This window comes from Balaenoptera ricei, chromosome 16 (genome assembly GCF_028023285.1).
Source record: "Balaenoptera ricei isolate mBalRic1 chromosome 16, mBalRic1.hap2, whole genome shotgun sequence".
NCBI classification, from domain to species: domain Eukaryota; kingdom Metazoa; phylum Chordata; class Mammalia; order Artiodactyla; family Balaenopteridae; genus Balaenoptera; species Balaenoptera ricei.
The window spans coordinates 52,401,026-52,428,869 of NC_082654.1; the positions used below are offsets into that span (position 1 = coordinate 52,401,026).

A 27,844-nucleotide genomic window follows, 5' to 3' on the forward strand; every position below is an offset into this window, starting at 1 on the left:
CCCTATAACATTTACATGTTTACATGGAACATTTACATATAACACATTTCACATGTGTTCTCCTCCAGCAGAAAGGTAGGATTCTAGCCTTTGTTACAGGTGAAGAAACAGAAGCCCAGAAAGTTACTGACTTGACCAATGTCACCCAACTAGTAGGCAGGAGGCACCACCCAAAAGAGGTGCTAGTTCCACTGTTTCCTTTAAATGTTCGCTTTGAAGTCTCTTGTGTCTCCGGTTGTTCAAAAAGTATTATTCTTCCTTTTAACAGCAAACTCCCAACTGAGATCACATAAGTTTGATGTTCTAAAAAAGCTGCCTTTTGGGGTGATGAGAGCCTGGCGGGTGATGTGAGTCTCCATTTGTGGGTGTCTGTGTCCCTGTGAGCAGTCCTCGGTGCTCCTGAGAGCCTGGTGCCGTCAGCAGTGAGGAACAGGGGACTGGCTGCAGCCCGGGGCTCATGGTCCAGTGATTGATGGAAAGCAGGGTCACAGGAGCCCTATTTGGAAAGAAAAGAATTTATATAAAATCATACAACTATAATTATTATAATTGCTCTTATACTTATTACAAAGAGGAGGCTACACAGTCCTGATTCCCACCTAGTTTCATGCGATGGTGAGATTAAGGCTTATTTTTTCAGCCCTGTGTCCCTAGTATTGCAGTGCTGAGTGTGACAAATGTTTTTCTATGAATAAGGATATAATCCGCACTCCCTTCCCCAGTTAATGTTCCAGGCTCTCCTATTAAACCCCTGAGAGGTGGTTATTTCCTCTTACTGGGCTCACATGGAGTAGGGGGGGGTCCCCCTGAACCTCAGGGACGGCTCACTCTCCCTCCACGCAGCCCTGCTAGTGAAGGTCTTTCCCAGGATTTAAACCGACATCTGTGTCCTCACAGCTTCTCCCACTGGCCACAGGGAAACGGTCTGAAGACTCAAGTGTGAGCTGACCTTGTGACATCCCCAGAAATATCTTCTCCCTCCTTCCCACCTTCCTTACCAATTCCTACTCATCCTTCCAGACGCATCTCAAGTATCACGTCCTCCAAGTAGCCGTCCTTGACTTTACATGTCTAGGAAAAAGAAATAATGAGTGGAACAGGATATGCAATGTTTTTGTTGCTTGCAAGCCCTTTGGGGCAGAGACTGATCTTTCTTGCTGTAGCTGCTGGGCTCATCCAATACCTGGACTGTGTTGATAATCAGTGTTGCTTATGATGAATTTTAAAAAATTGAAGACAGCTCTCATATTCAGACCAATTGTTCCCTCACTTCTTCAAGATCTCCTCATTTATTTTTGTCTGAGCACCAGAAGCTTTTTTATGGAAAATTTCAGTCACACCAAAAGTAGAGAAAATCTTGTTCTTCTCTTCAGTTAGCTTCCATAATTTTTTTTTTTTTTTTAACATTTTCCACTCTGACTTCATCTAGTCCTTGCTCTCAACAGGTTTTTTAAACTGGAGTATTTATGGTAAATACAAAACTTACCTGTGAATATTTTAGTTCTATCTCCAAACAGATAAAGAAGTTTCAAAAAGACACGACCACGATTCCACTGTCACACCAAAGAACATGCATTTTTGAACTATATGTACATATATATAGTTATATATACGTATGTGTACAAATAACACACATGTATATGTAACGTAGAAGAGAATTTTTTTATGAGAGATTTCCCATGATAAATTTTGAGAAAACATGGTCGGAGCAGGGTAAGAACGTACTTCCATTGGCCTCTGCGTACTCCTTTCATAGGATCAAAGGCTGTCCATGGGTCTTGAGGGGGTGCAGCCATCGTGAAGTGGCCTGGGGCTACCTTGAAGGCAGGAGTGGATGCTTTGGCCTCCACTTCGGGCAAAGCAAGCTTCGCGGTGGGTGTGGGCAGAGGGACAGGAGGAGGGAAGGGGCTGTGGAAGAGGAGTGTGGGTAGCAGGGAGAGTCAGGAGCATGTCCCGAGCAGGGGCAGTGTTCAGCTGCATCGGTGACATGGAAATGTAGGGAGAGGGAACATAATCTAGAGAGGATTTCTGAGAATCTGATATTTTAAGACCCTTAGACTGCCCCTTAAAAAATCCTAAAGATGCACGTTAGATCGATTAGGCAATATGATGGTAGGGGTAATAGCACAGACTCTGGAGCCCAGTTTCCTGGGCTTAAATTTTGGCTTTGCTTCTTACTGGCTTTGTGACTCTGTTTCCCTGAGCCTTAATTTCATCATCTGTAAAATGAGGATAATAATAGTACCTACCGCATAAGGTTGTCCTGATGCTTGTACGAATTTTTACATGTGAAGATCTCAGAACAATGCCTGGCACATAGTAGGCCCTCAATAAGTATCACCATTTAAGGCATCCATGTCCATGTCTGTTTTCTCTGAATGTGACTCAGCAGACAGACTGGTCATTTGGAACAGCAGATCTTATTAGGATTACATATGTGTGTCTATGTAGAAATACATACATATATGTATGTATACATATAAAGACAGGGTATCCAGGCTAATGTCCTTCACATTCTGTTTAATTAATGCTTAATTAATGTTCTGTTCTGTATAAATAATGTTTCAAATATGCTATAGTTTTAGATTCATTTGTCATGCTCTTGGGAATATGTTCAGAGCTTAGACCATGTCTTTTTAAGGTAAGTGCCTTTGATACAGGAGACATTTGTAAGCAGGGCTACTTGCTTTTAGAATGAAGCCATTGCTAGTCCTAGGCATCTGTTATTAGCAACTTGAGAGAGGTGTTTTGTCCTTTTCTCTTTTCTTCTTGCTTGTTAGAGCCTGTGTCCCTAACACCTACAGGAGGGCCTGACACAGATGATATACTCAGAAATTGTGTTATTGAAAGAATGATTGAGTAAATTATTGATTAATAAATAAATGACTGGCCCTCACTCAGCCAAAGAGGTCCATTTGTACAATTTTATAATGTCACCAATATCACCAGCCCATTGCTACAAAATAAGGTCACTTACTTTATCGATCAAATTATGGTTGCTTAAGCCTTACCCACTTCATTCTAGAAACTAAGACTTTCTATTTTTAAAAAAAATTATTTATTTTATTTTTGGCTGAGTTGGGTTTTAGTTGTGGCACGCCGGCTCAGTAGTTGTGGCTCACGGGCTTAGTTGCCCCGAGGCATGTGTCATCTTAGTTCCCCGACAAGGGATCGAACCCACATCGCCTGCATTGGAAGGCAGATTCTAAACCACTGGACCACCAGGGAAGTCCCATAAACTAAGACCTTCTGAGCACTGCCCCCTCACCCAGTTATTTCTGTGAATCTCCTAAGGGGTCCTCCCTGTGTCCACATGCCAGTCAGCAGCCTTAGTCCTCACATGGCATCCTCCCCATTCTTCCTGCCCATCCTCCCATGCTCGGGGCCCTTGAAGACTGTCAGGGAAGTATTCCTGCTTGCCAACAGATGCCAACATCCATGCTGGGTGAGCTGACCCAGGATCTTCTCAAAGCTTCCAGTCCTCATGGTGGGGAGGGATAAACTGGGAGATTGGGATTGACATGTACACACTACTATATATAAAATAGATAACTAATAAGAACCTACTGTATAGCACAGGGAACTCTACTCAATACTGTGTACTGACCTATGGGAAAAGAATCTAAAAAAGAGTGGATATATGTATACGTATAACTGATTCACTTTGCTGAACAGCAGAAACTAACATGACTTTGTAAATCAACTATACTTCAATATAAATTAATTTAAAAAAAAGCGTCCGGTTGTCAGAGAACCAGGAGACTCTGGCTCCTGCCCAGCTCTTGCCAAACTTCGCCAGCTGGACTCTGGGGGACAGCTGTTCAGTACAGAGTCCCATGGGTCCTCTGAGGGGCAGTCTCATTGGTTCCTAACTCCCTTGGAGCATAGATGCTCAAACGCAATCTGTAGGGCTGCAAAGGTCACAGATGTTGTGGTGTCTGCCCCACCCTCCCCCACTTGCCTCCTGGTCCACTCTCCTCTCTTCTCCTATCAGAGGGTGGAAACATGCTGGAGGTAAGGATGAGCAGAAGAAATCCTTTCCTCAGGGTATGATGGTCTAGCGTGGGGACCGTCAGCCATCCTCAAATGCCCTCGTGTACAACTAAGAGTAGCGCCTGTCTCCTGAGCTTGTATCAGCAGAAACAAAGCTGGTGGCAGGTGCTTTGCATAGATTAGCTCTTGTCATCCTCATAGCAGTGATTTTTTGCATCCTGTACTGATGAGGAAAGTGAGCCCCAGGGATGCTTGGTGTCTTGTCCCAAGTCACACTTAGGTGGCAGAACCAGGATTCAGACCCAGGGCTGTAAGACTGTAAAAAGCAATGTTTGTTTGTTTGTTGTTTTGTTTTTGTTTTCTCGGCCACACCACGCAGCCTGTGGGATCTTAGTTCCCCAACCAGGGATCGAACCCGTGCCCCCTGCAGTGGGAGCACGGAGTCCCAACTACTGGACTGCCCGGGAATTCCCGAGCACGATGTTATTTCATATAATTAGAAAGTCTGAGCTCAACCACAGGAAAAAAGCACACACTGTTCTACAGACTTCTTGGAGTCACATCGGTTGGTTGTCCATCTATCCTTAGGGCCCAGGAGCGGTAGAGCCCACCCAATCTGTTACCCCTGCCTCCCAGCTCCTTACCTTGAGGTCTAACATTGTGCCTGTCCTAGTGTGACTGGGCAGGCAGTCCCTTGGCCCACACTGTTCCCTAATGCAGTGGCACTTGGCCTGGCCTCACTCCCACTGTCCAGAGGGTCTCCTCCAGTGCCACCACATTTGCTGGTCCCTTGGTGTTAGCCATATCTTCCTCCTCTTTCTCAATATGGCTTGTGCTGGCAACTAGGCACTTTTCCCATGCTTCCCAGTACAAGAGTTGCTCACATGCCCAGTTTCCAAGATTGCCTCTGCTTTGGTTCAAGTTCCTAGGCTTGTCCTGGAGCCCCCATTCCCCACCCCTGGGCCTTGATACTGGCCTGAGCTTCCAACCCAGGGGCCTTCATGTCCCAGAGACAGCATTGGTTCCTGGGCTTTCATGCCTATACCAGGCCTCCCAATTCCTGCCCTCGCTGGGCTGGGCTGGGAGATAATTAATTTTAGCTCCAGATCCCATCCCTCCCCAAGCAGCCCTGCTGAGGCTTGTCCTGCTCATCCAGGCTCTGATAAGCCACACTCGGGGAGACAAGCCCCACAAACGTGTTGCTGTTACAGATGTATGCGTGGCAATTTGGACAAAATTTTGCAGCCTCCCACAGTCGGATCTGGGGGTCGGGGGATTGATCCACCAAAGGAGCCAGGCGGCAGGCTGAGCTTGGCTGTCAGGACAATCGGTCTCTACAAGTCAGCTAGCACTGATGTTAAGCAGGCAGCCAGAGGTCAGCTTGGCTTTTGGTTAACAGATTTTATTTACCATTTACAAAAGGCGTTGACTGCATGCAAGTTGTAAGGATGCTGCATTGCCTATGGAGGGCAAACATGATCCAGCACAGCCCTGTCCTGAAACCTGTACCTGTTTGTTCAGTCTGGGCTCCGGGCTTGTTAGAGCCCAACCCTTAATACAGCTTGGGTTGTGGACTGCAGAAACCCTGGCAAGGAGCCTGCACACCGGCACATCTGAGTAACACCTTCAAACACCAACTCAAAAATCAAGAAAACCACATGTGCATGTAATCTGTTTAAATAAAATCACGGACATATTCTAGAGAGGTTATTAGTGAGCGGAGTGAAACGCAAAGAATTGTTCCATTTCTCTCTCTGGGCACACATTTAGATTTCCTCTTGGCAGATTTCCTTAAAGTCAGACGGAACTTCTTTGCATTAATAGAGGCCTGCATGTCGTCTCTGCTGGGGGCTGGGAGCCCTCAAACCAGGTCCCTGCTGCCAAACTGCTATGTGGCCTCTGGCAATCACTCCTCTAGGGAACTCATTTTCATCATCTTGGCAAAATGGAGCCTTGGCTGGATGTGCTGCCCAGCTCTGGTCCTCTCTGACAATGGCTGTCCTGGGCTGCACAGGGGATGTAGTTGGGGGTGGGGGGTGGGGGGTGGGGAAGGAGGAGACATGGAAGGGAAGCTATGCCATCACCCAGCTCGGGCTGCGGTGGATCAGTGGCAGCGCCCTCACCCAGCACAGTGCCCCCTGGGGGTGCTTGGAAGAATAGCTGAGGGGCTCTCAATACTTTGTGGAAGAGCTGCACCCCAGAGAACTGGGCTGCAGAAAAATACTTTACACTTGTGCTGCTTTGCACTTGGTTAAAGCCCCTGTCGCTACTATTTGTTTTGATCCTCGCCCCAGATCCATGAAGGAGGCAGACTCACTTTCTTCATTTTCCAGATGAGAAAGAGGATGAGCAGGAAGTGCAAGCAGCTTTCCCAAGGTTATAACACGTGAGCAGAAGAGCCGGATAAAAATGGAAGTCTCCCCAGATCTCAGCCCTGCACTGTCTCTTCAAGGACTTCTGGTGGGACAGCTCCTACGGGGACTTGATGCTTTTCCAGATATCTCTAGGGCTACCAGCGTAGCTCCAGCTATTTCTGGGATCAGGGCAGGCCCATGTGGGCAGAGCAGGGGCCCACAGTCCTCCAGGGGCCCGCACCATCCTCCACCTTGCAATGGTTTTTAGGCACAGGCCCACAGTCAGTGCGAGTGTTCAGTGCACCTTTGCCCTCCCCTGCTGCATTTGGTCTCCTACAGCCTGCAAGGTTTGCTGACCCTCAACCTTAGTCAGCATTGAACCTCCTTTTTCTGCTCCTGCATTTAGCTGAAGACTTCAGGATCCAGGTTCTAGTCGACCTTGTCACATGTGGCCAGGGCCCTGCTCCTGGACTGAGAAAGCTGGGGCCCCAGCGGGACCCAAGAGACACTGTGAGGTCTGGGGTTGGTGAATAGAAGACATAGATCTGGCTCCTCGTCAACTCCCAGCCTCTGCAGAACAGGGAGCATTGAAGCTGTGCCGAGGACCTGGGTGATGGGAAAGTATTTGCCAGTTGCATCCATAACCAGAGAAATAAATTCCTTGCCCAAGGCACTGTCCAGAGCCCTGGATATGGGGGTTACACCATTGTACAAAACAGGGGTGACCCTAAGGAGCAGAGCTGGGGAGTATGGCCCAAGCAGCTGGGCAATTGGGTTGGGAGACAGGGACCACAGGACACGATCTAGAAGTAAGCCTTGTTATGCACATTCTTCTTCTCAAACTTTTGCCTGAGCTCAGAGACCAGAGCTGACTGGACGGGTCTTCCCGCAGCCTTGGGTTTTGCCAAGGCCTTGGGTTTTGGTGATGGATGGGGTTGCTGAGGGGCGAGTGAGCCAGAGACTGTAGGCACCATCCAGTGGGCTGGTCCCATGCTGGGTGCCATGCTGGGTGGTGGAGGGGGAGCGGGGGCTTTGGGGGGCGGTGCGCTCCCCAGGCTGTTGTTGTTGCAGTTCTCATTGGGAGGATCCTCTCTGAGCACAAACTTGTCAACGGCCTTGGTCCTTCTGAACTTGAGCCACTCGATGCGGCCGGTGCTGGGTGCGGGGCTGGGCCGCTTGCGGAGCACACGCCGCACCGGCAGGACCTTGTTGGACTTCTTGTTGCGCCAGAAGGTGGCGGTGGAGATGAGGACGGTTATGGCCACAATAATGGCCATGATGCCGGCCAGCACACCCACGGCCTTCATGGGGTTGTCTTTGGTCTGCATCAGGAAGGCAGCCATGGGGTTTCGGGACAGCATCTGGAAGAAAGATGAATTCGGCTGCTCCTGCCTCGTCCCCGGAGGACAGAGCAGGGGCCGTAAGCTCCCTTAGGCCTGATGGTTTTTAAGCTTTCTGGGGTCAGGCATCCCTTGGAGAATCTGATGAGCACTATGGGCTTCATTGCAGAAAAATGCACACAGAGAAAACACAATGCATGCACTCTGCAGAAAAATGCACACAGAGAGAGCTCGATGCATGCACCTCTGCAGAAAAAATGCACACAGAGAAAACACAATGCATGCACCTCTGCAGAAAAATGCACACAGAGAGAGCTCGATGCAAGCACCTCTTCTGGATGAAGAACTCCTGCATTAGCTGCTACTGCTTTCCTTTGATTGGGGGGATTGTGTGTCACGTTTGCCCAAGTGCCTCAGGAACCTCTTAAGTGATGACTTCCTGCCAGACCCTGAGCTAAGAACTACACATAATGATTTTACTTCTGCCTTTCAACACCCATGTGAAGGAGGCATCATTAGTCCCATTTTACAGAAAGGGAGTGGAGGCTTAGCAAAGTCCAAAGTCACACCATTACAAAGTGTTGAGACTAGGATTTCGACCTGATTTCAAAGCCTGTGTATTTGATGGCACAGGTGGTCTTCGAGAGCATTGGGCGGGCGTCTTTGGAGGAAGGTGGTCTCTCTCCCTCTGGCCATGTTGCAGCAAGGCCTGAGCTGGCCCTCTGACCCTCCCCCCCCACCCTCCAGATCAGGGCTCCGTACCCACCTCAGTGTCTACGATGTCTATCTTGAGTAAGGCCGTGGTGCTGAAGGATGGGGAGCCGCGGTCCTTGGCCTGCACCTCTAGGGACCATGTGTGGTCCCCGCTGGCTGTGACGTCGTGCAGGGCATCCAGGGAGCGGATGGAGTTCTTGAGCCGGATCTCCCCCGTGTGCGCATCGATGTCGAACACGTTGGCTGGCTCCGCGTGGGTGATGGAATAGTCCACCAGGTTGTTGGGCTCCTCTGCGTCCTGGTCTGTGGCCTGTGCACAGAGAGGGACAGACAGAGCTGGGCTTCGAGGGCGATACTTGCATACCCTGGCTAAACCAACACGTCATATAGAGCTGGCTGGGCTGAAGGGAGATGGTCCTAATCCTATTTGAGTGAATGGAGCTGGGAGGGGAATTGAATGAGCCAGGGTGGGTCTGTGCTTGGCTCTCTATGTGTGTTGTAGCAATTCATTCTCAGAACAAGTCTAGGCAGTCCGTTTTGTCAAAAAACAAAAGCCTGGAGGCTGAGTGACTTGTCTAAGGATGGAGAGGTAGAAGGAGGGGAGCTGGGATCCAGAGTCAAGTCTGTTGGGTTCCAGGGTTCATGCTTTTTCTGTATCAGGAAGGCAGTGCAGCGGGGAAAGCAGTGCTGTGAAAGCAGGCAGACCAGCTGTGTGAACTCAGGCAAACCAAACGTGCAACCTGCCTGAGCCTTAATTTTTTTTATGTGTAAAGTGGCAAAAATATCTTCTTTCTCAGAGGTTACTTCTGGGTTGAGGTGGGGATGAGGGTATATAAAGTACCTTAAAAACCCTTGCTTAGGGCTTCCCTGGTGGCGCAGTGGTTGAGAATCTGCCTGCCAATGCAGGGAACACGGGTTCGAGCCCTGGTCTGGGAAGATCCCACATGCCGCGGAGCAACTAGGCCCGTGAGCCACAACTACTGAGCCTGTGCGTCTGGAGCCTGTGCTCCGCAACAAGAGAGGCTGCGATAGTGAGAGGCCCGTGCACCGTGATGAAGAGTGGCCCCCGCTTGCCGCAACTAGAGAAAGCCCTCGCACAGAAACGAAGACCCAACACAGCCAAAAATAAATAAATAAACAAATAGATTGTGCATTTAAAAAAAAAAGCAAGAAAACCCTTGCTTATGTCAGGAATCCAATATATTTTAAAAGAAATTCTTATGCTACAGTGCCGCTTGCAGTTGCAGGAACAAGATTTTTAGGGCAGCTCAGCTACCTTCGAAGCCCACCTCAATTTTCACTGGGGTCCCCAGCACCATTGTCTTCTCCTGGACGCTCTTTCCAAACTGGGGGTAGTGGTCATTGACATCCAGCAGCGTGACGAACACCTCGGCTAGGCTGTACCTGCCCTCCATGTCCTCCGCCTTCACATAGAAGTTGTACCTGGCAGTGTCCTCGGCGTCCAGGTTGGCCCAGGGCTGGGTGTAGATGATCCCAGAGGATGGGTGGATCAGGAAGCTGTCGGGCACAGAGAGCGCAGGCGAGGGTGTGCACAAGCACACTCACGTACACGCGTGTACACTCACAGAGGTGCACACGTGCCTGCAGTAAGGAGCCGCCTACAGGCAGGGGCGGTAATGCATCAGGCAGCCTCCCCAAGGCATCCCTCCTGCTCCTCTCCGCATCCTCGAAGTCTGACGCAGGGAAGCAGGACCACCCACCTACTTAGCGGTCTATCAATGTAGAACTTAACCCGAGTCATAGCCCTTCCCTCTCCTCCCACGATCTGCCCCTTCCTAGCCCAGCACTGCTTGCCTGGCCCCCAAGGCCACGAGCCCCAGCTCCAGGCCATAATGCTGTCCCTTCTTCTTGCAGACTCACCTCACCTGGTGGGTCCCCACATCTCTACCTCAGGCTCTCTACAGCTCCCCTCCATTCCTTGCCCCCAGGCTCGCCTCCCCGACCCAGGTCCTGTTCTTCCCGCCTTTAGCACAGATCCTCCTCCACCCTCAGCCTCCCAAATCCCTTGCATGAGGTCCTGTCCGGGATTCTGGATCTACTCACAGGTCTGCCCCGGATCCACAGATGGAGTATTTGACTTCACCCCAGGGACCTGTGTCTGGATCGACGGCCTGGAAGAGAGAAAGCTCCCAGTGGCCCCTGCCCCTTTGTCAGGGCATGTTGGCAGCTCTTGCTTTCAATGGCAAAGCAAGGATTTGGGGGGCTTGCCCAGCTGGGGAGAAACTGATCTGGAGGCATGCTCTGGAGCCCTGCTCTGGAGCCCTAATTTCGCCCCAGGAGATCTCAAGTATTGGAGGAACCAGATCTGGAAGGCCTTATATTTCTCATTATATGTCCTCATTATAGTCCTGTGAGGTGCTGTTATTCCCACTGTATAGAAGAAACTGAGGCTCAGAGAGGGCAGGTAGCTTGTCTAAGAACACAGCCAGTAAGTGTGGGCTTCGCGATTCAAACTGGAGCCCCAGTTTGTCTGACTTCACAAGGCCCCCTTCACCCCCAGTCCCTGGGTCAGCCCCAACCCACTGTGACAGCCAACACGTTGGAGCCCCCTGGGGCATTCTCGGGGATCCTGGCAATGTAGTAGTGGGAGGTGAACTTGGGGACATTGTCATTGGTGTCCAGGAGCTGGATCACGATGTCCGCTGTGGAGCTGAACTTCTCTGGGGTGTTCACTTCGATGGCCAGGAGCTGGGGAAGGAAGGAAAAGGAGGACTTGTCTGGGTGGCAGTTGCTCTGCAGAGAGCCTGCCACTTCCCGTCTCAGTATCATCCCTGCCTTCTCTGCCGTTTTCTCGGCTGCCAGCCAGCTATGCCTGCCCCCACCTGCAGGGGGCACCCCTAAGGCACACATCATTTCCCTCCCCACTACTGCAATGCCCGTGTCCTTACGGTTGCCATTTGCATTGGGACCAATTTCTTTTGCTCCATTGATTTGCATATTCCTTTTTCTTAAACTTCCATTTAAAAAACTATTTTGCTTCATAATATACTTTAATATCTGTTAGAGCAAGTTCCTGCCTCATATTCTTTTTTCCTGAATATCCTGACTATTCAGGTTTATTTCTCCAGATTAAAAACCAGTATAATTGTGTCAAGCCCCCTCCCTCCTCCCCTAAGGAAATTCTGGGTAAGACTTAATTGAGGTGGTGTGATTCTTTATTAACTGATGAGAATTTGCATTTTTAAACAGGGTGTGTCTTTATATTTCTTGCATTCTTTATGTCCTTTTGTTAAATTTGTGCATTTTTTTGTCATTTAGATGCTGCATATTTCCTGTTATGGTAATTCCTAGAAATTTTATCTATTAGTTGTAATTGTAAAAGTGATCTCTTATTCCATTATTCTCATTGCTAGATTTTGTACATAGGAAAACTATTAGATTTTGTGTATTACCTTTATAATCAATCATGTTAGCAACTTTGCTGTGTCTAACAGTTTTTCGATCATTTCTTTTAGATTTTTCTAAGCAAACAATCACATCATCTAAAATAATGATGATAATAATAATGATAATTTTTATCTCTTCCTTTCTAATGTTTGTACCTTTTGTTTCCTTTATCCAGGAATAATGTTATTCTAGGAATAGTGTTAAAGAATAGTGGTGAGAGCCGTTATCCACGTTTTGTTCCTGACTTCATAGAATGCTTTTAGAATTTCACTTTTATCGATTGACTGATTGATTGAAGTATAGTTGATTTACAATGTTGTGTAGAATTTCACTTTTAAGCATGATGCTAGCTATCGGTGTCTATGCATTTGTAATCATAAATAATTAAAACAATTTAAATAATATCAACAAAGTATTTTTCCTTTTTATTAATATAAATTATATATTTATGTATAATATGCATTATTTATATATGTTTATCATTTTAAATAATTACAAGTACAAAGGAGTATATTTTTCATCTGCTGCTAAAGTTTTTAACAGAATAGATGACATATGTCAAATGTGTATGAGAAAGCATCTATCCTGAGGATCAGATAGTTTTCTTCTCTCAATCTATTCACATGGCACATTGTATTGGTAGTTTTTCTTTGGACCCCCCTCCTTGCATTCCTGGGGATAGTCGCAATTTGGAAGCGGGAGCTCAGTGAGGCTGTGGGAGCAGTAGGAGAAGGTTCTTGTATCGTGATTCTTCTTCTCCCTTTCCACCTGCTCCTCAAATCAGCAGGAGGGGCAGAGAAACTGAGAGGAAAGGAGTAGGGCCAGGAGGGGCAGGGTGTGACAAGGGACCCCTTAGGAATGAATCTAGGTGCTGCTGCGACCCCCCCATTCAGGGTAGTGCAAAGCATCACCTACCTTGAAGGTTAACACTTTGAACTTTTCAAAGTCAATGGCGGCTGAGTTCTCTACAATGATCGTGACTTGGGCTTCATTCAGGACCGTCTGGGGGACCACTCGGAAGATGCCCCCGGGTCCCACCAGCCGCAGGTTGAATTTGGCATTGGCTCCCTGGGCAACAGTTTGGAGAAAGGAAACAGGGAAGATGAATGAGAATAGAAACTCATTAGTCGCGCTATGCAAGGAGCCTTCACGTGCCCTTGACCCCAGGAGGTGAGTATTATTACTTCTTTCTATAGGGGAGGTGATCAAGAATCAGAAAGGTTGAGCAGACTATGAAGACTAAGCAAGGAAACAAGCACAGAAAGCCTAGCCCTGAGCCGGGCACAGGAGGCAAAAGGCCACATTTGCGATGTCTGGAGGGTCAGATGCAGAGGTGCTTTTATTTGACTGGCTTTTTCTTTTTAATTGATTGTGAATATCTTTAGGCCAAGCAGCTAGTCTTTGATTATCTACCCTCCCTCCTCTCTCTCTTGGTTACCCACTCTTGCTTCATTCATTTTGTGACTCTCCAGGCCTCTGTGACATCAGCAGGAAAGGCTCATGCAGGTTCAGCTTTGGGACTTGGTCCCATGTGGTTTGCAGGAAGACAGGGTAGAGGGCAGGACCGCATACCTGGTCTGAGTCATTGACAGTGATCTTGAGGCCCCGCAGGATCTCCCCCTGGGGCGGGTGCTCATACATGGACAGCTCAAATCTGTTCTGGGGTCCACTCTCTCCATAGAATGTCGGTGGATGGTTGTTGAGGTTCACGATCCGGATGGTGACAGGGGCCATGGCCTGGGCAGCTGGGGTTCCTGCAGAGCTGACCTCAGTCACCTGGGGTGGGGACAGGTGGCTATGGCTGTGTGGCAGGCTGATTCCAAGATGGCCCCAATGATCCCTGCCTCCTGGTATTCATGCCTTTATGTAATCTCCTCTTTTTCAGTGTGGCCTGGCCTAGTGACCTGCTTCAAACTGAAAGAATATGGCAGAGGTGATGAGATATCACTTAGTGATTAGATTAGGTCATGACTTCTATCTTCTAGCAGACTCTTTTGCTGGCTTGGATGAAGGAAACAGCTGTGCTGAAGAAGCCTGTGTTCCTAGGAACTAATGGTGATGTCTAGCCAACAGCCAGCAAGGAACAGAGGTTCTTAGTCTGACAGCCCACAAGGTACTAAATCCTGCCAATAACCATGTGAACTTGGAAGCTAATCCTTCTCCAGTTGGGCCTTCAGGTGAGAACCCAGTCCTGGCTGAAAATTTGTTGGCAGCTACGTGAGAGACCTTGAAACTGAGGACCCAGCTAAGCTGACCCTGTACTCCTGACTCACAAAAGCTGCAAGATATAAATGTGTGTTGTCTTAAGACACTAAGTTTGTGGTGATATGTTACAACAGTCATAGGAAACTAGTATAGTGCTATTACTAGTCCTGTTTTACAGATGAGGCAAGAGGAGTGAGGCAGTCACCTGGGGTCACACAGCTGGAATAGGAAGAAGGTAGATGTATCTGATTCCTTAGGCAGTGCTCTCTCCACCTCACCGCACTGCCCTCTCCTTGCAGCCAGACGTGGGTTCAAACCCTAGCTTTACCATGTTCTGCACTTGTGTCCACTTGTCCAGGGGGAGGCTGCAGGGAGGGGAGGTGTGGCGATGCAGCAGTGGATGACTAATACAGGCTGCAAAGCCAGGGCCAAGAGTCCACAAGCACCTCAGGGACGGGTGGCAAATACCATATGAGGCCCTGCAAGGGCTTCCTTCCACTTTCCTGTAAGCATGTCTGGTCTTACCTATCCTAAAATTGCCCTCCCTGGCCCCTACTCCACCACACACTAGCTGCTTCCTAACTCTTCTTTGGTAGAAGCTTATGCCCTCTGCCCCCTTTCCTCCCATTCAATGCTCAGCCCGTCCCCAACTCAGATGCTTCACACTGACTTCCATTCTGCAGGTGGCACTGCCCGCTCCCCCTCCCCCTCCTGAGTGTGCTGTCCCCTTGGCTAAAGTGGCTCCACTTTGCAGGTTGGACTTGACCCCTGGTCTCTCCTTCCCTGGCTCCTCTGTCTTCCTCACTCTTATCCTGGTGTGCTCCCGCAGTGGCGTTCTTAGCCGGTGGCTCCTCTCTCCCCCCAGCCCCCCTCTGGGTGGCCTCATGCCCGCCCCTCCTTTCACAGCTACCTGTATGTGGATGCTGTCTGCCCTGAAGTACAAACCTGTACCCTCAAGTTTGGATGTTTCAACTTGAATGTCCCCGAGGCACCAAAATGCCTCATGCCCATCCTACTCAACTTGCCTCCTCACCTGTGTTCCTGATGGCATGGTACCACCCTGGATTCATCCCTTCCTCTCCTTTCCCCCACCCCTCACGGCCCCGTTCTGTGGAGCCTGTCTCCTTCACAGTTTGCCGTTTGTCCATTTTTACCATTCCGCCTCCGCTCATCCCCACGGCCCCTCGGCATCTGTCACCTGGGCTGATGGCTTTGCTTCCCTACCTCTCATCCACTTCCCTCCAAACCCAAGTTGGGACCAGTGCTCTCAAATGCCAGGCTGAGACTGGTGCCAGAATCACCTGGGAGCTCAAAACATGCAGAATCCTGGGTTTCCCCCAGACATACTAAATACCCATCCTCAGGAGTGTGTCCTGGAAATCTTTTTTTCCCAAGCTCTCTGATTTTGGGAATCCCACTGGTCTAGTGAGCAGTCAGAGTGAGCTTTTAACAAGACTCTAATTCTGCTTAAACCTTTCCGTGGCTCTTCCCTGCTCTTGGGCAGGACTAGCTACGTAGTTTGCAGGCCTAGTGAAAAATGAAAATAGGGGGCCCCTTGTTAAAAAATGGTTAAGAATTTCAAGACAGCAAGAGCAGAGCGTTAAGCCCAGCATGGGACCCTTCTAATTGTGGTTCCTGTGTAATCTCACAGGTTGCATGGCCGCAAAGCTGGCCCCGTTGCAGGGAAAATCCATGCCTCGTATTCAAGGCCTTTGCTCCTCCGGCACCACCTGGGGTCCAACTGTCTCTCCTTTACGTGCTGCCTGTGGACTCCTGGCTCCAGTTCCACTTGACTCCTCATTGTCCCCCTGCTGCATCATGTGTTCTCACCTCCAGCCTCAGCTCATTAGGCTTTCCTGGCTTTGCAATGCCTCCGCCTGCCCCACCCTAACCAGTGCTCCCCAACACCAGTCTCCACTTGCTGGGTCCTACCCATGTTCATGGCATCGCTTCTTCCATCCTTCCTTCTCCTGCCTCATCGCAGCTCCCCTCGCCAGGTACTACCTCTTGTAGGTGCTCCTTGAAGCAACATCTAGATCCTTCCTCCCTAGATCCTGCGGGCCTGGGGGATAAGGGGGCAGCCCAGGTCTCATCACCTTTGGAACCTTCCAGGGCCGAAGGGTGGGGAAGGCCAAGCTCGTGGGAGGGTACCTGTACATGCAGCTCATACACCTCTCTCCGGAGCCGGGCAGGGCTCTGGGTGATGGAGATAGCTCCAGACGTCTCATTAATTTCAAAGGCTCCATCAGTGCCTGTCACAGAGGAGAGATGTGCCCTGCAGTTCTGAACAAGGCCACACGGTGGCGCAGGGCGCCATACGTTCCTCACACGTTATCTCATTCAAGTCTCCCCTATTATCATCTGTGTCTTTCCAATGAGGAAACTGAGTCTCAGAGGGGCTAAGTAACTGATCTAAGGTTACACAGTGAGTGCAGAACTGGGACTCAAACTCACTACTTTCTGGTTCCCAGGTGCTCTGGTATTTTGCTTCTTGTGTGTGTGTGTGTGTGTGTGTGTGTGTGTGATGGAAAGAGAAAAGAGAAATAAAGAGGTATAGAGGGAGGGAGATGGGCGGTGGAGAGAAGGAGAGAAAATAATGGAGGGAAGAAAGAAGAAGACTGGAGGAGGAGGAGTAGAGGGAGATGCAAGAAGACAGGAGAGGAGATGGTGTGGTGTGGGCCCTTGGTAGGTGTTTGAAGGATTGCAGCGGTGGAGGGGAGGGAAGGCAGCCAGAGGTCTGCATGCCTGGGGAGAGACGCCTGTGTGTGACAGTGGGCACTTTTGCACGTGTGTGAGCTGCTGGAAGTGTGTACCAGGCATGTCCCAGGGACAGGGTCAGAGGAGGTGATGGTGTCTGAGTGAGAGCACAGAGATGTGTGCATGTCTGGGACCAGGTACGAGGTGTGGTGGTCCCCTGGAGGGGACCAGCTACTGAGGGCTGAAGAGCCCTCCCCAGGGCTGGCTCCTCCTGCCCAGTTGCTGCCCAGTTGTGGAAAGAGCCAGCAGACTTAGGTTCAAACCCAATGGGAACTTGGGATAATTTAGCTTCTTTGAGCCTCAGTTTTCTCACCCATGTACAGGGCTAGTACTAGGGACATGCAAAATCATCACTGCATTTAATTCACTGAATTCAACTGTATGCTCTAGGCCAAAACATTTAAAAGAATGAGAAAAACACATGGCAATTTAAAGAGTATAAGAAATCTTGCCACCCCTTCCCATTAACGAGGTATGCCCAGGAGCGTGTGGGAACATGAATTGGCACCACCTGTGCCGATCTCAGTATCCACCCTCCCCCGCCCCAGCCCCTCCCTGCCCAATGCGTCTCTCCCTGTTGCTGGACATAATGAGAAGCAGGGACCAGAGCAGATGCCCAAGGAGACGTGCTGCCTCCTGCAGGGACCCAGCCACTCTTCTCCATGCATCTTGTGCTTCTGGCCTATAGATGAGGAAACTGGGACCCAGAGAGGTTGAGGATCTCACTCTGGTAACCCAGCGAGTTGTGGCTGCAGCCCAGCAGTGAGCCCCAGACTCACCGTTCACGAGGCTGTAGAGAACATGGTTGGGTTTGCCGCGATCTCCATCCATGGCGATGACCGTCAGGACCTCTGAGCCCTTGGGGGGAACAGGAGCAGCTGCCTGAGGCCGATGGGGGATGCTGGGGCTCTCCCTTCCCCAGATGCTGCCCCACAGCGGGGAGGTGAGGGGAGGTGCCGCCCACACTCAAGAGCCAGGTCTCTGCGTGACCCTATCCTCGCTCTACCGGGAGCTCGTGGCCCCCTGGCCTTCCAGGGCTGGAGGGAGCGCCTGAGCCCCGCTGCTTGCCCCCCACGTGGCTTGGCACATGGGCTGCCCCCCTGGGTACACAGGCCTCCTGCATGGGCCTCGTCTTCACACCTCTTACACTGCCTCTTTCCCCGTACACCACTCTCAGGCCTTGCCTCTACTGCCCACCCTCCAGCCTCACCCCTGTTGCCTCATCCATCTTCGGCCTTCAGAGGTGCCTGAAAGGAGAGGTGGGAGAGGGCCCAGGCAGAGGGGGTCCAATGCAAAGTCCAGGAACTAGGATTTTATCCTGTGGCGCTGGGGGGTCGTTCGAAGGCTTTGGGAAGTTGCCCGACCTGACAAGCACTGCTCGATCCTGGCCTGCCACCCGCTCCTGGTCTCCCTACTCAGGCCCGTCTCCCTGGAGGCCTATCCATCCTCATGGCAGCTTCCTGACTGTCCTCTCCCCCCCCGCCCCGGCACCTCCTTCCCCCTTAGCTCCTCAGCAGGACCGTCTGGGCCTCGCCCTGCTCTGACCTGTGGCCCCCGTGGGAGCAGCCCGGCCTTTCTCTCTCCCCCACTCTGTGCCCTTCTGCACCACTCGGCTGCCAGCATCTGAAAAGGTGACGTCTTAGCTTGGGCCCAGCACATGAGTGGTGCTCAGTAAGTGTTTTCATTGTTTTTTGAAGTTGGGAATAATCAGAATCCGGGGAAGTGAAAATCGATAATGCAATTCCATTCCACGGAGAGTTCTTGAGCCGTGGCCACGGGAGGTCTAGCTGGGGGGCATATAAACACATGGGTTCACCCCAAGGAGGGGCGTGCTCGTGGAGGGGCGTGCCTGGCATAGGAGCAGACATCAACCAAAGATGTCGGCGAAAGCAGTGCCTGGGCTGAGCTGAGAAGGGCAGGAGGCATTAGGCCCATGGGCGCGTGTCCGGCAGAAGGAAAAGGGTGCAGTGGCGAGAGGGCTGGGCTAAGTAGAGGATGGTGCGGGCTCCCGGGTGGAGGGGAGGCCGGCCCCTGGATGCCAGGCCCAGGACTGGAACCTGAGAGGCCAAAACACAAAACACGGGGCTGGCGGGGCTGGGGTGGGGGTGGGGATGAGGGACGGAGACGGCACTGAAGGGGGAGGAAGCTGAGGCAAGCCTTCCAGCTGGGCCCGCGTGTGATGTCCGACAAGGGTTGTGGTGATTCAGCAGCAGACTGTGGGAGAACTACCAGTCTGAGGGGCCCCAGGCTACAGGCTTGGAGGGAGGGAAGCGAAAGGCACCTCACCTCCTGTACGAGGTGGAGGAAAGGGCCACCTAAACCAAATCATCAGCTCTCTTCCCAGCCTCTCTTCTCAGCCCTTTTGAAGGGCTGACATGTGCAGCTGGGCTGGCATAAGCTTGACTGAGTGAAGAAATGCCTGGAAGAGCCTGGGCAACAGGTAGGTGCTCCACACATGAGCAGCTGCTTCTTCCTGGGCCTACTTCCCCATGCAAAACGACCTGTTTGTGGCCTGAGTCTGAGCGGGTCGAGAGCCGGCCTCCACGTGAGCCGAGGAGTGTGACCCCGGGTCGAGCCCAGCCATCCAGCAGGGGGATCCTCAGGCAGGGCAAAGGACAGGGCAGGAGGTGTCCGGAGGTGACACTGGGCTGAGGGGCGCAGACACCCACCGGAAGGGTGTCCTCGTACACATAGCCGTAGTAGGGCATGCCCACGAAGACAGGGGCCATGTCCTGCACGTCCTCCACATTGACTGTGACCGTGGTGGTGGCCGAGAGCGCCACATTGGCCCCTCGCAGCCTCCCTCCGCCATCCTGGGAAAGGGTCGGAGAGGGAAGAGAGGTTGGGCTCTGGAGTTGAGCAGACTCCCATGGAATCTGGCTCCTGTCACTTACTGGCTGCCCTCCTTGATTTCTGTTTGCTTCTGTGTCACCTGGAGATAATTTTGCCCTCAATACAGGTGTTAGGAAAATTAAATGAGATGATGCATGAAGGTCTTCAATCAGTGCCTGGTATGCAGTAGGCGCTCATAAGCGTTCCTTTGGAAAGAGGGTTAGGTTTCTCTCCAGGGAAATCATATCTGATCAGTAGCAGAGGAGGAGGGGGTCAGAGCCAAATTCCCTCTCCCAGCCAGGAGCCAAGCCTCAAACACTCCTGAGGGCCTGCTAAGAGCATGATGTGGACCCGCGCCTGAGCGTCTATAACGGAGCTGTGCGCCCACCAAGCCAGCCCTCATGGAGTGACTGGCAGGCAGGGACCGGCACGAGCCTCCTGGTGCAGACTGAGGGGGATGGCCTGTGGCCAATATGTGACCAGCAGGGACCTCTCTGGAAAAGAAAATGGGGGGCTGAGAGGGACGGCTGGGGTTTCCTGCCCTTGGGAAAGAGCAGCCGCTTTGGCTGAGTACCTGCTGAGCTGCAGATCCCATGTCACACACTTTAGAAGTATGAGGAATTTAGTTAAGTCTTGGCGGGGGGGGCAGATGGGAAAACTGAGGCTCAGAGAGGGTAACTGGTCACACAGAGAGGAAGAGGAGGATGAGCAAGCCCGGGCAGAGAAACAGAGGTGCCCAGAGGCCAGGCTGTGCGGATGTGAGGGCCAGGAGTCTCCAGGCACGGCCACCTGGGCCTACAGAGGAGAGCCAGGCCTGTCAGTCCTGAGGGGGCATACGCCCTCTCCCAGGAGGGAATATGCCCTCTCCGGCTCACAAACACCAGCCTCCCTGGAGAATATGTCCATGTCTGGGCAGGCTCCACTCAATAGAGATTCCGAGCAGCTGCACCCCCCTATCCCCTCCCCCATCGTACCTTCTGCCCCGAGCTGCCCCCCAACTGTAGAACCTAGCTGCTCCAATCCAAGGGCCGCTTCCCCTGACGGAGGCTGAGGAGAGCCCAGATGCTGCCACTCCTCCCTCTCTGTTACCTTGGCAACCACAGCAATGAAGTGGGCCCGGGCCTTCTCGTAGTCCAGGGTGGCCCCAGCCTGGAGGCGCAGGACACCACTGTGGCGGTCCACAGAAAACTTGGTGGAGTGTGGAGTCTGTAAGAGCAAGGGGCAGGCTGGGCCTTGGGGAGGGACCCGGGTGGCCCCAGGATCGCCTGCTCTGCTTCCTGAATGGGGGTCTTCACCGTCCTTCCTTCATCACACGAACTCTGGTCTCAGGGCTGAGGCGCAAAGGGGCCCCCGCTTCCTAGGGCTCTGGGTTTCCCCTCCCTCTCCCTCCCTCTCCCTCAGTCCAACAAAGACGTTCCCTTCCAGCAGGGCCTCAGCTCTTTTCTCGCTCACGGGGCCCAGCTCAGGGCTAAGCTCTGGCCTGGAGTTTCCAGCAGGCAGAAATGTCAGCAGAGTGCTCTAACCTAGAGGAGGTGAGGGCTGAAAGCCATAGTGACAGAGAGAACCTTCAGGATCTTCCAACCCCTCCATTAAGTGACTGTGGGTCAGTCAGCAGCATCTGGGTAGGGGGTTGGGGAGGTCAAGTGGGGACAGGAGACAGTCCTCAATCTGAAGAGGGGTCACTGTGTGTCAGGAGCTGTTGTTAGAGCTTGACACGTATTTAATCCTCACAACTATCCCATGAGGATGTGCTTTCAACTTGCCCATTTTACGCATGAGGAAACTGAGCTGGGAAAGTCATACAATGATTGAAGCCCCATGCGTGGGAAGTGGTGGAATCTTTCCAGAACCCATGGAGCCCAGGGGCTTTCTCCAGAACCTGTGTCTCTAGCCACTGAGCTATACTGCCTTGAAAATGGTGAGAGCAAGTGATTAACCGTGGAGAGCGGAGAAGATGCTGCGGAAATAGCAGCCGTGGGAAGGAGGGCAGTGGGTTCCGGAGGAGCCCAGGGTGAGGCAGGAGGTACGGGGAGGGGTCTCCGCCTTCGACAGGGTGGGATGGATGGACAAGGGTCGGGTGGATGGACAAGGCTCGGGTGAATGGACAAGGGTGGGATGGATGGACAAGGGTCGGGTGGATGGACAAGGGTCGGGTGGATGGACAAGGGTCGGGTGGAGGTGTCACATTCTGAGAGTTGCCCCTTCTGCCTTTGTTCCTATTGACAATTATAGGCCCAGGCAGGTTTCTTCTACTTTGTGTGGGTGCAAAGTGCCCAGGCCATCTTCTGGGGGAGGGGTTGGTGCGGGGAGAGCTGAGGGTCCTGAGACCTGGGGAGAGGGAGGCAGGTCAACTCAGAGGGAGCCAGGATGGGCCAGTCAGGGGAAGATGGCTTCCTCTCAGGCCAGTCTTAGGTCCCCACCTATTCATCCCACGCCTGCATTTACTGAGACCTCTTTGGGTGGGATGCACCACCTGTGACAATCTTTGGGAATAGGTGAGGCACTGACCTAAGGGCTTTAGTGATGGAGATGGGGGCTGTCCACGTGTCCCTGCTAGCCCAGGCCTCTGGTTATTTCCTGTGTGCCCCACCTTACCTTCAGGAAGTAGGTGACACTCCCTCCAGAACCTGTGTCCCTGTCCACTGCATGGACCTTGGCGATACTGCTCCCGGCAGGTGTGTCCTGAGGGGTCACAGCCACAGAAGGTCAGTCCCAGGGGCAGTGACAGATGCTCAGGGAACTGGGGTCTGGGGGCACGGGAAGGTGGAGTCAGGGGAGTGAGGGGTGAAAAAGAGGTGAAAGGTGGTGACTGACCCAGGGAGCATCCAGTAGGAGGAGGGGCCTTGAAGGAGGAGACACACTGGAGTCAGAGCGGGGTCAGGAAAGGGCAGAGGAAAGGAGGAACAAACAGATATCCTCCCCCGAGAACAGCTCCAAATAGACAAAGGCTTTAAATATGAAATGACTGTAAACAGTTAACAAACACAGACATATTCAGTATCACCAGGGATCACACACGTGCAGTTTAGAGCCAGCGCAAATATCTTTCTCCTACTGAATTAGCAGACATTTAAAGCTCCCAGAATCGCCAGTGTCGGCCAGGAACCAGGAGAGAAACCCTTTCGCACATCCTAGGGGAAAGGCAAACAGGTGCCATTCTGGAAAATCAATTCGGCAACACCTCACAGGCATCCATGCTTTGACCCAGCAATTTCAAATCATTCCAATTAGAGAAAGGAACTCTTATGCTCAGAGTTTGTTGTTTGATGTTTCTTATGACGGCAAAAATTTAAAGTATCTTTAATATCCAAACATAAAGGAACAGTTCAGTACATGCTGGAATATGCACTCAAGGAAAGCTATTAAAATCTTAGTTACCGCAACTTTACAATTACTGAGGAAAATTCTTATGTTATAAATTCAGTGAAAAATAGAATACAGAAAACATATGTTTAGTATAGTCACAACTATGTAAAACAAAGAGGAAGCAAGAACCTACGATCATGAAAATGATGAGGAGGAAATACCCCCAAATTTAACATCGTTGCCTCAAGCTGGAGGGATTAAGGGTGGTTTCTGAAACTCTTTTTTTCCCTACTTTTCTGTATAATTCACATTTTCACAATAAGAGTACATTATAGGGAATTCCCTGATGGTCCAGTGGTTAGGACTCCGCATTTTCACTGCAGGGGGCGAGGGTGCAAAAAAAAAAAAAAGTGCATTATAATTCTAATGGAAAATGGTCAATGAACATTCCTTTGGAATAAAAATGTGAGGGGCTGGCAACAGAGGTGGCAGGAGGACACAGAGGGGAGGGGTCTCCAGAGGGTAGTGAGTGACGGAGAGGGCTCTTCACTCCAATGCCTGGTCCCCTTGGCCAGGTCACAGGGCCGCCCAGAGGCCTGGGGCAGGAGTGCATCGACCCTGCCTGGTGGCCCCTTGCTCACCTCGGGAACCTGGACAACGTAGGGCTCCTGGATGAACCTGGGTGCCTCGTCATTGGCATCAGTCACCAGGATAGTGACTTTTTCCGCCACCTGAGAAGAGGCAAAGGGGACAGGTGTTGGAGCATTGAGACCTTCTGGGTGATAAAGGGACAATGGCCTCTAACACCCTAGGTGTATGTCTCTGCCCCCTCTTTCCCCCTCCCTTCCCCTTCCTCCCTCCTTCCTTCCCTCTTTTATTCATTCATGCAGCACATACTGTTAAGGAACTACTTGGTGCCAAGCACTGTGTTCCATGCTGGAGACAGAAGACACAGTCTGATGGTGTGAATTTTGCAGGGTGGAGTGGTGGGCAAAGAGCAACATATAAAAGAACAGTGGTGATATCATTCAGGGCGACAACCACAGCAGGCTGGGCGCTGAGGGCTGGGGCCTGCACCACATGACTCTGGGGGCACCGTGAGCCCCAGCCTAGGCAAAGGCACCAGTTTAGGTGGCTACATCCAGAGCCCCAGAGAAGAGGCATCTGACCCAGCCTGCGGTGGATGACAGCAGGGAGGCCTCACAGAGGTGTGAGAAGTAAGGTCTGCAGCACTTTGTCAGGTAAGAGGGAAAGAGGAGGAAGGTGTGTCAGGAAGAAGCAGCAACACGGGCAAAGGCAGAGTGAAGCACATACGTGGGTTCAGAGAGCATAAGCAGATTTAGGGCTACACGGCTGGTAGCGTGAATGTGGGAGAGAAGGCGGGTGAGGCTGATGGTGCTCTGAATGGCAGTCTGAAGCTTGGATTCCACCCTGAGGGCAGTGGGGGCCAGCCGCTAGTGCTTTCTGAGCTGGGATCTGTGGCCAGGTCTGTGCTGCACAGTGATGGCTCCAGATGTGGACTGAGGTCAGGGAGCCTTGGAGGGAGGGGAGCCCCCAGGATTATCCGGGAAGCAGTGAGGAGGGCTGGGCGAAAGCGGCAGCTGTGGGGAAGGAGGAGAGGGAGGAGGGGTCGGGTGCCCAGGTGTTCAGCTTGGGTGATGGGGCAGAGCCAAGAGCCAGGTGGGAGGAGATGGATGGGCAAGCAGGTTTGAGGAGATACTGCTTGAGGAATGTGGGTGTGCTCTGTCTGAAGTGCAGCTGACAGGTCTTGCTTTCTTCCCTCCCTCTCCCTTCCTTCCCCTCTCTCCTATGAGCATATTGGGGCAGATCTTGCTGGACCTCAGCTTGGGTTTGCTGGGAGCCCTGGCCTGTGTGCTGCCAGGGGCTGGCTGGAGTGTGTACTCACCAGATTCAGGCCGTCGGAAATGCTGATAATGGCTTCAATCTCATCCTCTCTCTGTGAAGCACAAGGACAAAGTGTCCAGGAGTCTGAGGCACCATAGGGACCCCTGGAGGCTGGGTGCATCAGAGGAGGCCTGGGCATTTCAAGGGAGCCCTGGAGCAGGGCGGAGTGGCTGAAAGCTGCCTCTGGCCATGCTTGAGACCTTATTTTGGGGCTTGGCCCATCAGAGGTTCTCATAAACCCAGAGGGTTGAGGTGCCAACTGAAAATGCACCCCTGTTAGAATGAGGAGAGATGCTAACTAGTGTGCTGGAGGACCCAGAAAGAGGTTTTTAATCCATTTAAAAATTTTCCTCTTTTTGCCCCTTCTCTCTCCCTCGACTCTCCATACTCTACAGTTCCTCAGAGGTCCAGGTCTGTGGTGTCTCAAGCCCTCCCCTTGACATGGTGGGTGTCGAGGTTCCCCAGGTCCCGTAGGGTGACAGGGAGGGGAGAACAGTTGCACCTCTTCTGCTGTGTCCCCACAGCTGTTTCTGGGACCCACCCTTTCCTTTCTCTGCGCTGGTGGAGTCTGCCATTGGATCAGAGCTGGCAGCACCCCACGGCTGAGGTCCAGGTACCTGGTCCACCAGCCTGGTGTGGGATCTCACAAGGGAAACATAGCCCATGCCCTGTCACCCGCAGGTTCAGAGGGCACAGAGGGGAGGAGATTTACCAAACTCAGACCCGCTTTCTAAAGCAGTCTTTCCAGCCCTGATCTGCTGGCTGAGTTTTCTGTGATTTATGGGACCTCTCCAAGGATCCTCTCTAGGGCACCTTCCCACCCACAGAGGTCTGTCTTCATGCCTGGCAGGCAATGTTCCTCGCAGGTCCCCATACCTCTCTGTCCAGCTCTTCAATCAGGGTTATGTTTCCAAAATTGGGGTCAACCGAAAAGACGCTTCTAGTGCTGGGGTCAAAGCTGATGTGGTAGGAGATGGGGTCTCCCTCAGGGTCTGTTCCATTCAGGGTGTACACATGAGAGCCTGGAAAGAGACATTTGAGCACTCACAGCTGGACCCGTCCCAGCTGGCTGCTTCCTACTCTTTTTCTTTATTCTTCACGACTATCAGCTGTTAGTATCTGCCACTTTACAGATTGTAATCTAGAATACAGGTTACAGAGGGCTTCAGGGCTGCTGGGTCTAACTCTAGGGTCTCTGCCTGGAAATGACTCTTGTCCCAGGAACCAAGACTGGGGATGGGGGATGAGGGAAAAGGGAGGAGCCTTAAGGTGGAGGGGTGACCCACGTGCAGCACTGTTCCCCATGCTTGGATTATTCAGGGAATTCTGAGCAGGTGCTTCTTTTACACTGCAGTGGTCCTTTTGCCCAGGGTTCCCAGACCAGGTGATGGAGAGGAAGTGTGAATCTCCCTCCTTCTCCTGCTCCAACTCTCCCTGCAGATCCCACTGAGTTCATTGTTCTAGGGCCATTTTAAAGCCTAGAGCCCTGGGGCTCTGGGACGTTAGTACTTTGCTCAAGGTCAAGCAGTGGGTAAAGGCCCCAGTGCTGAGGACTGCCGCCTGCCCCTGGGGCCGGCCCTGTCTCTGGGCTCAGCGGCTGGGTCTCCAGGACTGGCCCAGCTTAGGTCTCCACGGCCGCCGTGCCCTCCTTTCCTGCAACTGCCCCGGGGAATTCAGAGCGCAAACAGGGTGTCCTGGGAGTCACGGGTTCGGTCTCTATGTCCAGGGGAACGTGGGCCGCCCCTCCGGGAGACCTATGTGGGGCGGATGCCAGGGGGTACTCACCCACAGGAGTGTCCTCCGGGAGGCTGAAGAGGGCCATGTTTCCGTTGGTGCTGCCCACCCCGTTGTCGAAAAAGTAGGGGGCGAAGTTGGCCTGGGCTAGGAAGAGAACACGGAACAGAGGACACCCGGACACGCGCAGGGACTGCTCCGCACCGGGTGGTCGCGCGTCTGGCCCACCCGCGGGCAGGCGGGTGCTCCCCTCCCGGAGCCCAGCGCGCCCACCGGGGCCCTCGGCCACCACCTCCCGTGGGCTCCGGCTGGGCTCGGGTTGTCAGGGACACGCACCATCTGGCCGTTTGGAACTCAGGCAGCGGCCAGTCTCAGCCCCATCAATGGGCAGACTAGGAAACCTCGCCCAGAGAGGGGCAGTGCCCTGGCCAAGGTCACACGGGGAGGGGCAACACCCTCCCACAGCCCTCGGGGCAGCTGCCAAACCTCCGACCGTGCTTCTGAAGAAGCGGAGAGCAGCGAGAACCCCCTCTCCCCAGTCCCTGTCCCCGTCCCCCATCCCGAGCCCCACTCTGGAAGTGAACGGTCCAGAACTGTCCCTGGGTCCGCCCCGGGGGCGCCGGCACCCATCCCTCGTCCCTACCGGGGCCCGCGGGGCCTGCGGCCACTCACCCAGGCGGAGGAGCAGCAGCCCCAGGGCCAGGACGGCCCGCAGGCCGCGCCCCATGTCTCCGCGGGCGGGTCTTGTTGCTCCCCGCAGCCGAGGCCGGGCGCCGGAGCACGGAGCGTGCCCTGGGCCCGCGACAAGTGCAGAGCCGGGCGGGGGCGGGGGCGGGGGCGGTGGGGGGCGGCGGCGGGAGGCGGGCGTGGGGCGGGAGCGCTGAATGGTGCGCAGGGCGCTAAGCGGATGACACGGCTCGGATCGGCGCCGCTGGAGCGCTCCCGCCCGCAGCGCAACGAGACCAATTAGTGGGTGCAGAGCTGAGGGGACCCGCTCCCAGCAGCGGGCGGGGGTGGGGGGCGGGAGGGCATTCCTCTGTGCTACCGCGACCTCTGCCCCCAGGTCAGGAGCGCAGGAGCCAAGGGGACCCCAGGGCCGCAGGGCACTGGAAAACTGGGACTTTTTCCAGGTCTGCAAATCCTGGTAGGGCTGGGCTCCACTGGAGTTTTCCCTTCTTATGAACTTCCTCTGTGACTGTCAGGGAGTTTGCCACTCTCTTTGAGCCTGACTGTAAAACAGCGGCAGGGAAAGGGCCCAACCTCAGCGCAGAAGGATTCCTCCCACTAGTCTCTAGG

General features: G+C 52.7%; 1 protein-coding gene across 1 annotated transcript; it reads right to left on the bottom strand.

The window, feature by feature from the left end:
- Window positions 1–7,150: 7,150 nt before the first annotated feature.
- Window positions 7,151–27,275, bottom strand: CDHR1 (cadherin related family member 1). Its single transcript, XM_059900202.1, has 17 exons — window positions 27,221–27,275; window positions 26,600–26,695; window positions 25,691–25,836; window positions 24,816–24,866; window positions 23,551–23,640; window positions 22,199–22,285; window positions 20,693–20,809; window positions 19,441–19,584; window positions 17,551–17,629; window positions 16,166–16,266; window positions 13,382–13,585; window positions 12,725–12,877; window positions 10,946–11,110; window positions 10,466–10,533; window positions 9,691–9,919; window positions 8,454–8,711; window positions 7,151–7,708 (listed from the first exon to the last, which is right to left on the bottom strand). Exons 1-17 carry the CDS (start codon window positions 27,273–27,275, stop codon window positions 7,151–7,153), a joined length of 2,601 nt encoding a protein of 866 aa, XP_059756185.1.
- Between the last annotated feature and the right edge of the window lie 569 nt (window positions 27,276–27,844).

What these genes read in the sequence shown, in the direction of transcription:
- CDHR1 (XM_059900202.1), bottom strand. Translation starts at nt 27,275, where the DNA reads ATGGGGCGCGGCCTGCGGGCCGTCCTGGCCCTGGGGCTGCTGCTCCTC. An exon ending in CCCGGAGGACACTCCTGTGG is followed by an intron (nt 25,837 to 26,599) that starts GTGAGTACCCCC and finishes GTCTCTTTCCAG; the next exon opens with GCTCTCATGTGTACACCCTG. An exon ending in TAGACATCGTAGACACTGAG is followed by an intron (nt 7,709 to 8,453) that starts GTGGGTACGGAG and finishes TCTTTCTTCCAG; the next exon opens with ATGCTGTCCCGAAACCCCAT.